This window comes from Leiobunum rupestre, chromosome 2, assembly GCF_980474605.1.
Source record: "Leiobunum rupestre chromosome 2, qqLeiRupe1.1.hap1, whole genome shotgun sequence".
Classification (NCBI taxonomy): Eukaryota; Metazoa; Arthropoda; class Arachnida; order Opiliones; family Sclerosomatidae; genus Leiobunum; species Leiobunum rupestre.
Window position 1 is genome coordinate 64,134,312 of NC_143385.1, and position 13,154 is coordinate 64,147,465.

The 13,154-nt window shown below is 33.3% G+C and overlaps 2 protein-coding genes across 6 annotated transcripts in view; one reads left to right on the forward strand and one right to left on the reverse strand.

The window, feature by feature from the left end:
* Positions 1 to 7,888, forward strand: part of LOC149958733 (sodium-coupled monocarboxylate transporter 1-like) — a 51,925-nt gene extending 44,037 nt beyond the window's left edge. For 2 of the 3 annotated variants that reach the window (XM_090166110.1, XM_090166109.1), the window contains exons 9-12: positions 3,485 to 3,744; positions 4,615 to 4,712; positions 4,778 to 4,866; positions 7,454 to 7,888. In XM_090166110.1, coding sequence (XP_090022236.1) covers positions 3,485 to 3,744; positions 4,615 to 4,712; positions 4,778 to 4,866; positions 7,454 to 7,522 — 516 coding nt within the window. In that variant the 3' untranslated portion in view covers positions 7,523 to 7,888. The remainder of the gene's footprint in view (positions 1 to 3,484; positions 3,745 to 4,614; positions 4,713 to 4,777; positions 4,867 to 7,453) is intronic. The other variant, XM_090166111.1, reaches the window with a different exon arrangement.
* Positions 7,889 to 10,905: 3,017 nt separating this feature from the next.
* On the reverse strand, positions 10,906 to 13,144 carry LOC149958739 (protein LTO1 homolog). 3 transcript variants are annotated; one of them, XM_090165021.1, is made up of 5 exons: positions 13,018 to 13,144; positions 12,548 to 12,620; positions 12,409 to 12,479; positions 12,237 to 12,351; positions 10,906 to 12,172 (listed from the first exon to the last, which is right to left on the reverse strand). In XM_090165021.1, the coding sequence occupies exons 1-5, from the start codon at positions 13,068 to 13,070 to the stop codon at positions 12,089 to 12,091; spliced, it is 396 nt and encodes a 131-aa protein (XP_090021147.1). In that variant the 5' UTR covers positions 13,071 to 13,144; the 3' UTR covers positions 10,906 to 12,088. The 3 variants fall into 3 exon arrangements, with proteins under 3 accessions (XP_090021147.1, XP_090021146.1, XP_090021148.1); XM_090165020.1 differs by having other exon boundaries at positions 12,548 to 12,653; positions 13,018 to 13,139; XM_090165022.1 differs by lacking the exon at positions 13,018 to 13,144 and adding an exon at positions 12,825 to 12,960 and having other exon boundaries at positions 12,548 to 12,653.
* Between the last annotated feature and the right edge of the window lie 10 nt (positions 13,145 to 13,154).

Below are 13,154 nucleotides of genomic sequence, written 5' to 3' on the forward strand. Positions count from 1 at the left end.
TACCAGAAGTAAATTAACCGAAGTTATCGAAATAGCGCTCAGAATAGGAGGGCGTTTTCCTTATGAAAAAGATGAGAAAATCGAGTCAAATAAAAGCTAATTTCCATCCGGGGCCGTATTTCGACGCGATAAATTGCGCTTGGGAATTGTTGGTATAGCTATTTCTATGTATAATAAATGGTTTCATAAAAACAAAACCTTTTTTTTTCGACCTAGGAGCGCGCAAAATTTCAAATTCGAGGTCGAAATGTAACTTCATAAGGAAAACGCCTCCAACATGGGGAGTATAGCAGTCTGATAACTTCGGTTCATTTACTTTTGGTACTACCCATTCGTCAATTCTAGTGTAATCATTCTACCCTTTCCTCAGTTCCAGTAATAATTGTACTACCCATTCCTCAACTCTAGTAGTAACCATTCTACCCTTTCCTCAGTTCCAGTAATAATTGTACTACCCATTCCTCAACTCTAGTAGTAATCATTCTACCCTTTCATAAATTACAGTAGTAATCATTCTACCCTTTCATAAATTACAGTAGTAATCATTCTACCCTTTCATAAATTACAGTAGTAATCATTCTACCTTTTCATAAATTACAGTAGTAATCATTCTACCCTTTCATAAATTACAGTAGTAATCATTCTACCTTTTCATAAATTACAGTAGTAATCATTCTACCCTTTCATAAATTACAGTAGTAATCATTCTACCCTTTCATAAATTACAGTAGTAATCATTCTACCCTTTCATAAATTACAGTAGTAATCATTCTACCCTTTCATAAATTACAGTAGTAATCATTCTACCCTTTCGTAAATTACAGTAGTAATCATTCTACCCTTTCATAAATTACAGTAGTAATCATTCTACCCTTTCATAAATTACAGTAGTAATCATTCTACCTTTTCATAAATTACAGTAGTAATCATTCTACCCTTTCATAAATTACAGTAGTAATCATTCTACCTTTTCATAAATTACAGTAGTAATCATTCTACCCTTTCATAAATTACAGTAGTAATCATTCTACCCTTTCATAAATTACAGTAGTAATCATTCTACCCTTTCATAAATTACAGTAGTAATCATTCTACCCTTTCATAAATTACAGTAGTAATCATTCTGCCCTTTCGTAAATTACAGTAGTAATCATTCTACCCTTTCATAAATTACAGTAGTAATCATTCTACCTTTTCATAAATTACAGTAGTAATCATTCTACCCTTTCATAAATTACAGTAGTAATCATTCTACCCTTTCGTAAATTACAGTAGTAATCATTCTACCCTTTCATAAATTACAGTAGTAATCATTCTACCCTTTCATAAATTACAGTAGTAATCATTCTACCCTTTCATAAATTACAGTAGTAATCATTCTACCCTTTCATAAATTACAGTAGTAATCATTCTACCTTTTCATAAATTACAGTAGTAATCATTCTACCCTTTCATAAATTACAGTAGTAATCATTCTACCCTTTCATAAATTACAGTAGTAATCATTCTACCCTTTCATAAATTACAGTAGTAATCATTCTACCTTTTCATAAATTACAGTAGTAATCATTCTACCCTTTCATAAATTACAGTAGTAATCATTCTACCCTTTCATAAATTACAGTAGTAATCATTCTACCCTTTCATAAATTACAGTAGTAATCATTCTACCCTTTCGTAAATTACAGTAGTAATCATTCTACCCTTTCATAAATTACAGTAGTAATCATTCTACCTTTTCATAAATTACAGTAGTAATCATTCTACCCTTTCATAAATTACAGTAGTAATCATTCTACCCTTTCATAAATTACAGTAGTAATCATTCTACCCTTTCATAAATTACAGTAGTAATCATTCTACCCTTTCATAAATTACAGTAGTAATCATTCTACCCTTTCGTAAATTACAGTAGTAATCATTCTACCCTTTCATAAATTACAGTAGTAATCATTCTACCTTTTCATAAATTACAGTAGTAATCATTCTACCCTTTCATAAATTACAGTAGTAATCATTCTACCCTTTCGTAAATTACAGTAGTAATCATTCTACCCTTTCATAAATTACAGTAGTAATCATTCTACCCTTTCATAAATTACAGTAGTAATCATTCTACCTTTTCATAAATTACAGTAGTAATCATTCTACCCTTTCGTAAATTACAGTAGTAATCATTCTACCCTTTCATAAATTACAGTAGTAATCATTCTACCCTTTCATAAATTACAGTAGTAATCATTCTACCCTTTCATAAATTACAGTAGTAATCATTCTACCTTTTCATAAATTACAGTAGTAATCATTCTACCCTTTCATAAATTACAGTAGTAATCATTCTACCTTTTCATAAATTACAGTAGTAATCATTCTACCCTTTCGTAAATTACAGTAGTAATCATTCTACCCTTTCATAAATTACAGTAGTAATCATTCTACCCTTTCATAAATTACAGTAGTAATCATTCTACCCTTTCATAAATTACAGTAGTAATCATTCTACCCTTTCATAAATTACAGTAGTAATCATTCTACCTTTTCATAAATTACAGTAGTAATCATTCTACCCTTTCATAAATTACAGTAGTAATCATTCTACCCTTTCATAAATTACAGTAGTAATCATTCTACCCTTTCATAAATTACAGTAGTAATCATTCTACCCTTTCATAAATTACAGTAGTAATCATTCTACCCTTTCGTAAATTACAGTAGTAATCATTCTACCCTTTCATAAATTACAGTAGTAATCATTCTACCTTTTCATAAATTACAGTAGTAATCATTCTACCCTTTCATAAATTACAGTAGTAATCATTCTACCCTTTCGTAAATTACAGTAGTAATCATTCTACCCTTTCATAAATTACAGTAGTAATCATTCTACCCTTTCATAAATTACAGTAGTAATCATTCTACCCTTTCATAAATTACAGTAGTAATCATTCTACCCTTTCATAAATTACAGTAGTAATCATTCTACCTTTTCATAAATTACAGTAGTAATCATTCTACCCTTTCATAAATTACAGTAGTAATCATTCTACCCTTTCATAAATTACAGTAGTAATCATTCTACCCTTTCATAAATTACAGTAGTAATCATTCTACCCTTTCGTAAATTACAGTAGTAATCATTCTACCCTTTCATAAATTACAGTAGTATTCATTCTACCCTTTCATAAATTACAGTAGTAATCATTCTACCCTTTCATAAATTACAGTAGTAATCATTCTATCCTTTCATAAATTACAGTAGTAATCATTCTACCCTTTCATAAATTACAGTAGTAATCATTCTACCTTTTCATAAATTACAGTAGTAATCTTACTACCCGTTCGCCAATTCTAGTGCAGTCATACTATCTTTATTTTTTCAATTCCAAATACGACCCATTTCTCAATTCTAATCAATTTCAGTCCTGGTTGGGGCTATCTCCAAGTATTGGACCGCGCTGAAAATCCTTCAATTCTACTATTTCAGGGAGCCATCTTTGGTCTGCTATTGGGCCTGGGCCTGAATCTTTGGATCATTATTGGCGCCTTGGCCATTAAAAAGAAGAACCCCCCGCTGCCAGTGTCCACGGAGGGCTGCTTCAGCTCAAATGCCTCCACGTACCAGGACGCGTGGAACAACGAAACCTCCTTCAGCGACAGCGTTACAACCATCACCACTCTTTTGTACAACACTAGTATGTCCGTTCTTAACCCGGTGCGCAATACAACTACCGGTGGAACAGACAGGTCAGTTGCTATTTAGTTCACCTTAATGCTGTCATGGAGAAAACGAAAGGAGACGCGTTGTCAAACAATTAATATAAACCGGAATCCATATCTCTACTTGGAATGCTTATCCACAGGAATCCATACCTCTACTTGGAATGCTTAGCGCGGCAGATTTTCGTCTCGATGTGGCTGACGGTTTTTTTGACTTGACTATGTTAACTTAACAAACAACTGCTTGAGAGGGAATTTTTTCTTTCGTAGGCGGGGCCAAAGCCGTCAGAGTGATCTTTACACACGCGATACGCCGGGATAAGCATTCCAAGTAGAGGTATGGATTCCTGTTTTTATACACCCATTTGTACCCCCACTAGTCAGTGACTACTAAAATAAATTAATATATAGGAGGTTCACTAGTCAGGCTGACTACTGAAAAAAATCCTTATGTCGCGCCTAGAGGTCGGGGACGGTTAATCATTATCCATGTTTAAATTGATATTTTTCGGGGAAAAAATGTAAACAAAGAAATTTACCGGTTAATATTTCGGAAAATGATTAAAAAACATGTATTATTCGTAAAATTTGAGCTTTTTATAGAAAAAAACGTCGTTTTTACGATTAATTTTACAAATTTATCAAAAAATTAATCGGATAATACAGAAATATAAATTACTTGATCAAAATGTTTTACGAATAATTTTGAGAGCTTTATCTATTGAATAAAAGTTAACCATCCCCGACCTATAGAGCCCTAGTTAAAACTAGCTTATTGTCTTAGAAACCCGACTCCTATCCTTTCCTCCATGCGTAGGGTGTTGGGTGCGTCTTTAAGCCTTGGTACCGCTTCTAAGCCTTTTCCTTTCTAATTGAGTGAACACATTTCTTTTAAAGGTACTCATTTCCATTATACAACATTTCGTTCATGTGGTACGGGCCCTTGGCGACTTTCAGCACGTTAATATTTGGAATTTTAGCTAGTCTTCTAACTGGTAAATTCGAACATTTTCCTAAGCCTTGGTTGAATTTTTAAATTAACCGCGAATTACCGTTTCAGGTGGCAATAAAAAAGTGGACGAGCGACTTCTGAGTCCAGTCATTTGGAAGCGCAAGCATCTTAAGGATAACAAGGAATACGATATGGATGTAAGTCGATGACGTGGTAGCTTTTGCACTATTCGCTTCTTCCACGTGTGTGCGAAATATGGTGACACCGAATAATAATCAAATATTCGATACTTCGAAAAAGTTCGTTTTAAAAATATTAATTTTTCTAGATCAAATGGTTGCTTTGTTATTAAACAGAAGTTACTAAAATAATTTAAATTTTCTAGTATGACGTGTTTGTTTTTACACATTCATTTGCTTTTATTGCAAAAATTACGAACTATTCGATAAAATATTCGGTAATCCTAAAAATATTCGATCAAATTATTTGACGTTTTAAATATTCGAGAGAAAAATTTATATTCTAATTGATACCCAAAAAATGGTATTTCCCCTCCGTTAGTGGTCTCTATCGGGTATCGAAACGTCAATTAATACGATAGAATGGGGGGTTCTTATAAGCTCTCTCTCGACGTGAGGTGGCGCCACTCAAACACTAGGCAAACACAACTTAGCGAAATTATTTTCAAGCCGGAAAAATACCGCTGTTTTGCTCCATCTATATTAGTATTAAAAACTATACTCGTAAGAAATTATATAAAACAAATTTTATAGTACCATAATAATAATTTAGTTTTTTAATTATTTAAAAAATACCGTAATTTTTAAACAAAAATTATTCAATATAATTAAAATGTTAATATTTTTCTGTCTACTTAAATTTTATTCCAGTAAAATCATATTAGTCCTGATAACGGTCGTTAGATGGCGCGACGATACACTCGGAATTTTTTCCCCATACATGAGGTTCTTGAAATGTTTTTAGATAAAAGGGGGAGTTGCACAACATTAATAAGGCGCACGAGATAACGCACGTCGATTTTTTTATTACACGCGCTGTCTCGTACGCGTGAGTTACATATAAAACCAAAGGCTGATTTAGTCATATACATTTATGAAATAGCATAGATAATTTACGCTGAATACGGGCCCGTGGTAGAACACGGAAGAGACAGCGCTACGTAATGTTGCCATCTATCGGTGACCAAAATTAGTGTTTGGAAAATATTTTCTGGATGCGCTACGTAATAGTGCCATCTATCGGTGTAAAAAATTAGTATTTGGAAAAAAGAACGCAGTAGATTAGGCTAAATAATGTTGATAGCCACGTGTAATGTTTTTGCTTTTGGTGGACAGTAGCGCTATAACGTAGCGCATCCAGAAAATACGCGTTGTCTGCTAGCTGTAACTTCCGTATCAGTCCCTCGTAGAATTGTGGATCTATACTATTTCATATTTCAATGGATTTAGTCCCCTAATGTTGTGCAGCGCCCCCATTTATCTAATATCCAGTGAGCTGTGATGGGCACTTTGGTTAAAGAACCGCTCAGCTCGCGCTCGGTCGTGGGATATCAGTTCACACTCGCGGAATTTTTGAGTGGTAAAATTTTCGCTCCTCACTTTTCACTCTTTCTTGAGCGGCGAAATTTTCGCTCATCTTTTGGCTCTTTTTTGACGAACGGAACTTTTGCTTCTCTCTTTTCGCTCATTCTTGATATTTTTGCTCATCTCAATTCCGTTTTACACTCTTTTAAAAATATATTTTACCACTCAGTTTCGCTGAAAATGAGAGGAGCACGCCCATCTCTGCAATTGAGCTGACCTCTCCGTTATAAGGTCGTAGTAAATAATAGCATGGGCCAAGCTTTAAAAAGTACGCGTGAATACTGGGAATAGAGACTTGGCACTCCGTAGCTTTGGCCATGGCCGCCATTGTGGTAACATTTTTCTCCCCACGATAAAAACTATTGAAAAAAAACTGTGACGTAGTACTGCCAAGTCCTTATAGGAAAATCACGGCTAATTTTACTTCAATGTGGACAAACTTGGCGTCGCTGAAGTCGATTTCCGACGTAGTTTCGTAGAGAAGCTGGAGCGTTCACGTTCAATTTTGACAAAATGGCGCCGTTGTTGTCGGTTAAATGATTAGGCTTAGTGACTTTTGGACCTTTTATTTTCGAAACTAGTTCTTTAAAAGTTTAAGTAATGGTAATTAACCATTGTGTTCAATGAAAATAACCAGTAAGCCGCGTATGGCTGAGGGTTTTTAAATCAAATTTAATGGAATCCATTTCACTTCTTTCTCACCTAAGCCCCGAGCCTCTCGTAGTGATAATTGAACAGAATTTTTGAGGCCAACTTTGACACTCGCGGAATAGCGGCCAACCCATTCGCCGAAATTCCATGAACAAGGATTTTCCCGCTATAAACTATTGGCGTTCAGCGCCACGCTCGTCTTTTATTGGCTTCAATGCAAAAACTATTCGAAAAATAATTTTCCGCTAGGGGCGCTCAACGCCGAGAGATATTTTTGTTCGTAGGTTAACGTAGAAACTTCAACGAATAGTTTGGCCGCTATTGCGCGAGTGTCAAAGTTGGCCGTGACCTCAGTAAGCCTTTTGATTTAGTATATACCGTGTCAAAATATCGGGAACAGTGAGTCCCCTTAGATTCTTGGTCCATGAACGCGGCCATTGATCCCCCTAGTGCGCGTGGCGCCATCCACCGTCGAGAAAGTGTGACTAGCCTCCTTGTAGTAAGCTTTTTTTTCTTCAAAATCCTGCAGTTAAGGTTCCATGGTGCTTCCGGACATGATTCATCGTGTCGTCAGAGGCTCTTGGATAATGAATTTTAAAACTATTATAGGGATCCAATTTGGAATTGGTTGCTAGTGCCAAACGTGTTCACGAATGATCAAAGATTTTCAAGACCTGAAAACTACCAGTTCGGTCTTCCAGTTTATAATCGCGGTTGGAAACGTTCTGAAACTCTGATTTATAAATTCTTTCAATTTTTAAAAATTTGCCATATTAACTTTAAGCCTTTTTTATTTCGCCAAGGCTTAAACATCAACCGGGTACTTCATCATTTACAACCTTGGATACTGTTAATCCCAGTTCTAGCTTGATTCTCTCCATGGCTTTAATTAGGCCTTTTTTATTTTTACTTCAGATGTAAGTTCCTAGTCTATAATAAAATTTTATAATTGTATAAATATTTACCATATGGTCCATATTTGACTACCTTAGTTTCAAAACCAATTAAATCGACTAATTCTTTAAATTTCACGGTAGTTCTTTTTGCTAGAGTTGTGAGGAACCTTGACATCAAATTTCGCGCAAATGTTGTGTTATTTTGTGAAATTCTAAGTTGATATCGGTACATTTATTCGTTTAGTAACCTCCTTTTCAGTTAGAAATATAATATCAATTAAAAATATCAATGAATTGCCTTCCAATTTTAGCTTTTAAATAGGAAATTATATACCTAGACACTTGGAATGTCTAAAGCTCCTATAGAATGGGCAGGACTTAAAACTACGTGAATGTATTTTCAAATTCATTGGCGGCTTCCGTTACCCAGAAAAACAATTAATGGAAGACGCTAACTCTGAAAATGAACTTTACTGGCCTACTGGGTAATAGTTCTTTTTATAAAATAACCTTGGCCATCTTGTTGAAATGTTGCCTCCCCGCTTCAGCTGTGGATCCGTTTTCTCTCCCACTAAAGAGTTTATGAACCCATTCTTAGGCATTGGCTGAACCATTGAATTTAGAATAATACTGCTAGAATTACAATTACGATTTCGGTTGCCATGGTTACGCAGGACCTGTTCTGATAAGACTGTACGAAATTCATCTTTATAATTATATTTTGTAAAGTTATATGGCTAAAAATAAATAATTTATAGGTAACTCACCGTAACTTGAGTTAAAAAGGATCGTGTTGACCAAATAAAATTATTTTTAAACAACTTCAAAGGTTTGTTTGTTACGATAAATCATACATTTCAATTTCGCATCAGATTCGCGAAAAAATTCATTTGCAATATAGTTTCCACCACTAGAGACAGATGCCGCCACGGTAGAACGATAAAGTTGATATAGTCTCCTTATGGAACGAAATTGGTCCCGCGTCAGCCAGATTTAGTTGTACCTCTATTTATTCCCAACTCAATGGGCTGAACTATTCCAGGGCAACATTTCAACAAGTTGGGCAAGCGTAAAGAGATTTGATAAAATCAACTATTGATTTGAGAAACCACGATTCGTTCTAGGATAACCTAAAATGTTCTTCACGAAATTACTATAGTTCCTCTTAAATTAATGTATTTTAATGGTAAAGAAATCGCAAATAAGGTAAGACAACTCGTATCGTATTAGACAGGACTGCCACTGTTTTTTCAAACTCAAATTCCCTGACTTTTCCAGGTTTCCCCTCGCCATTTCTGGAGATTTTATCTAATTTATTGCATGCCAAAATTTGACAATTTTCAATGCATATTTTAGTAAAGATTTCCCATTTCCAACCATTTTCCAGGTTTTTCCTTGACTTATTTGTAGGAACTATTTGCAGCCAAAATTAAATTACCTGAAATTTTCCGGGATTTTTAAACCAATTTTCAAATTCCCTGACTTTTCCAGGAATTGTGGCAACCCTGATTAGAGCAAAGATGATATAAACCTCGCACCAAAGATAATATAACTTAAACTACGTACCCTAGATTCGAAATTACGGCGTTTCTCGATAGCGCGTTTTCTCGTGAGGCTTTTACTGAGTTCGCGCCGGAAGTCGGAAAAAATAGCTCCATAGTTACCATAGTAACCAACTGTTGATAAGACTACGGCCAACTTTGATGACGTGCTGTTCACGCAACAGTATGTCATCGAAGTTCACCATGATAGGACTACGGCAGCGACCGGTGGAGGCTGATCACGAGCAGGTTTGGAAATAAGGTTTATTTCTAAACTGGTCGATTTGGCCAGTGACTCCCAACTCTGGAATTATTTAAGTGGTCACGTAGACCAGTTGGTTAATAATACGCTAGATAATTTTGAATTAATAAACTGGACACTGGACCAGTGAACCCCTAGCTTTTGAATAAAAAAACTAGTCCGAGCTATTAATAAACTGGTCTTTGACCCAGTGACCACCACTTATTTCCAAGCCTGATCACGAACCTTGGGCCGATTTTTCGGAGGTCACGTGCCGGAACCAAGGCATCAACACCACTATGGCAGCTATATTAATATTTGTAGTTCCTACCTGGATATATCACTTGGAAAAAAACCGGACAAGCAAATGGCTTTTGCGACAGCAGCGCCGCTTCGGCGAATTTATCTGAGAATTTCCGAAACTCCCGTAACACGTAGCCTGCTACAAGGCAGAACCCGTAACAAACACTTAGCAAATGCACGTGGAACGCTAGGTAGGAACTACTATTATTTATCCAATATGGCAGGGTCCCCACTCAAATTTTCAATTTTTTTTATTGGAAAAATAGAATTATATTTCTAAAAATATAATTTTATAGGACTATTTTCAAAATTATAGAATTTTTAAGACTATTTTCAAAATTATAGGATTTTATAAGACTATTTTCAAAATTATAGGATTTTATAGGACTATTTTCAAAATTATAGTATTTTATAGGACTATTTTCAAAATTATAGGATTTTATAGGACTGCTATTTCATTAACTAACTTTATGCATTTAAAAACTCAATCTATATTTAGTTAAATAAATCTTAGATTTTCTCTTAAAAAATAAACTATTTACCCATTTTATCAGAAATACATGATATTTATGATTTTATCACAAAAATATACCATGTTAACAATAACAAAAGAATAGACTAGGACTTTGTATAGGAATGTATACTATAGAGTAGTAGCACTCAGTAGCTTTGGCCATGGCTGCCATTTTCGTCGCAAATTTTTTATCTATAGGAAAGAGCATGGGTGACGTACTAGGACGTCACAGTGCCATTACTCTATAGCTATTATCTAGAAATTTAACTGAGTGGGGCGGGATTTGAAATGGGCCAAATATCAAAATTATGGGATTTTATAGGACTTTTTGGAGATTTTGCTAAAAATATACCATGTTATAGGGCATTTTTGAAAATATAGGATTTTATAGGAATTATAATTTTAAATTATATTTCTAAAAGCCTATGAATCAAACTAAAGAGGCCAATAATTTTTAATAAAACCAATTTATATATTTAAAATCCAGAGTAGATATAACCAGATATTTTTCTACAATAAATAGTTTATTTTAAATTCTTAATTAACAAGAAAGTAAATTTTGACGTAACAATAAACTTTTGATACATATCTTTTAATTTTTTAAATGTAATTGTAAAACTTTAGTTTTTACGCATCTCCATATTATAGTGCAGTGTTAACAGTGATCTCTGATTGACGTGTACTATTTGTTTAATCTCAATAACTACCAAATTCATAACCACTGAACATTATAATTAGTTTTATTAATATGTGAATATTTTTGATATCCATAGTAAATTTTTCGCGTTACTTTTTTATAATTATTTGCCTATAAATTGAAAGTATTTTATCATATATTAAAATAAATAGCGGCAGCTACTGCGATTTCTAATTTGCTTATTTTGTAATATTTGGCACTATTCATTTCAATTAATAGCTTTATAAAGTATTACTATAACTAATGGCTTGTGTTTTACAACATTTAATACAATTAAACCTAACATGAACTAAATTAAATATTTGAATTGGGTAGTCAAATGATGTTACAATATTTACATATTTTAACATGACAATTATATTTACCAAATTTCTGAATATTTTATTACCTTATATTATTTATATCTGTTTTTAAGACCAGTTTTGTCATAAATAGCTACGTTTACAAGAATTTTTTTAATTTTTTCTGCATTATTCCCATTTTTTTATGTTTTAATAGTTAAGAACTATATACGTTGTTTTAGGTGTTATGTACTACACATTTTTTTTTTAACTTTAAGTTTTTAACCCAATTATACAATTAGAATAGATGAAATTTCAATTCACTTACTAATTTTCAGTTGTAGTAATCATGTTATCGTTCGTATTTTCTTCATAAACCAAAACTTATTTTAAATTAATTTTAGCGGCTAGTTATCGCTATTACGGAATTCTGATGGAATTATTTCTTTTTGATTCAGAAATATATTTTAATTAACTTTCTGAAAGACATGTTTTTTCTGAGTTTTTGGCCAGTTTTTAGTTAATTTGAACAATTTTTAATTTGTTCTTAAAAAAATAAAAAATGCTTTTTTGTTTAATACTTTTTAGTGTGAAAATAATAATACCCTAATTTAATAAAATAACACAAATGATATTTACAAGATTTTAGGGATATAACAAAGTAAATTATGATGAATAGACGGTATTAATGTTAAAATGACATTTCTGGCTTTGGCCCACCTGCTTCCTGAGAATTTGGAAGGCCGTCCGTTCCAACATTTAGTAAAGATAATACCTACACATCCAAATGAACGTAAGTACAATATAATCAATGAGAAAATAGGTCAACATCAATGTACCTGCTTAAATTTTGCCCTGATTTTTTGTAATTTCTCTATCATATCTTGATCATGAACATTTGTCGCTGGAAATTCTTTGGTCATTTCTAATAGAGTTTTCAATGCCACTAATTTTCTGTAAGATTTACTGTTTTAGTTTGTGTACGTTTAAAGTTATCCTAATTTTTGTAACCTTTGTTTCGCTGTTTCTTCCCGTTCCAACACGCATATCCACGCATGAACAAAGCCTTGATAAAATCCTAGCTGTTTTTGAAAATATTGTAACTTTCGGGTTTTGTTAATGGATAAGAGTTTAAGCTGGCTAATTGTACCTCAGATGCTATTTGGGCTCCACGTTGAAGTCCCAGCCCATAACCATCTTTCCAACCAGCCTCTTCACCTAAACTAAAACCTCTCGTAAAGCCAACATGGCGAAACCTGTAATTTCATTTAAGCATGCCTATTTTTCACATGCTCTACTGGTTCATACAAAAAAATGGAAAAAAAATGGGTCGAAAATAAAAAAAGGTATATGCAACATAATTTCATGACTTTCGTTAAGTTTGAAACAGGTAGCTGAATTATTGGCCAATACAAAATTAGAATTACATAATAGAAGCCAATTTTGCAAAATAGGCCGAAGAATTTGTAAGCCTTGGCACATCCTTAATTGAAATATAATATTTGATAGATATTTCGTGTATTTTATATTATATAAAGTTATCTAATACCACGTTTAAAAAGTAATTTTTTGGGATTGTGACGAGACTAAAAAATGTGTTTAAAAAGCAAATTTTCTTACTTATTTTCGGCTAATAAAATGTCGTCGATAATTTCGTTAAAGTCCCTCGCCATTTTCTTGACCTTGACCTATTTAAGTTCTGTCGCGTTAAAATAGATGGCGAGACGGTAGCTGAAAATATTTACGTGGTGAATTCG

Bases quoted from the DNA above. Each gene is read 5' to 3' on its own strand.
- LOC149958739 (XM_090165020.1), bottom strand. From the start codon at position 13,070: ATGGCGAGGGACTTTAACGAAATTATCGACGACATTTTATTAGCCGAA. The intron at 12,654-13,017 runs GTAAGAAAATTT...ATGAAATTACAG, and splicing joins ATTTTATTAGCCGAAAATAA to GTTTCGCCATGTTGGCTTTA. The intron at 12,173-12,236 runs GTACATTGATGT...TTGGATGTGTAG, and splicing joins TCAGGGCAAAATTTAAGCAG to GTATTATCTTTACTAAATGT.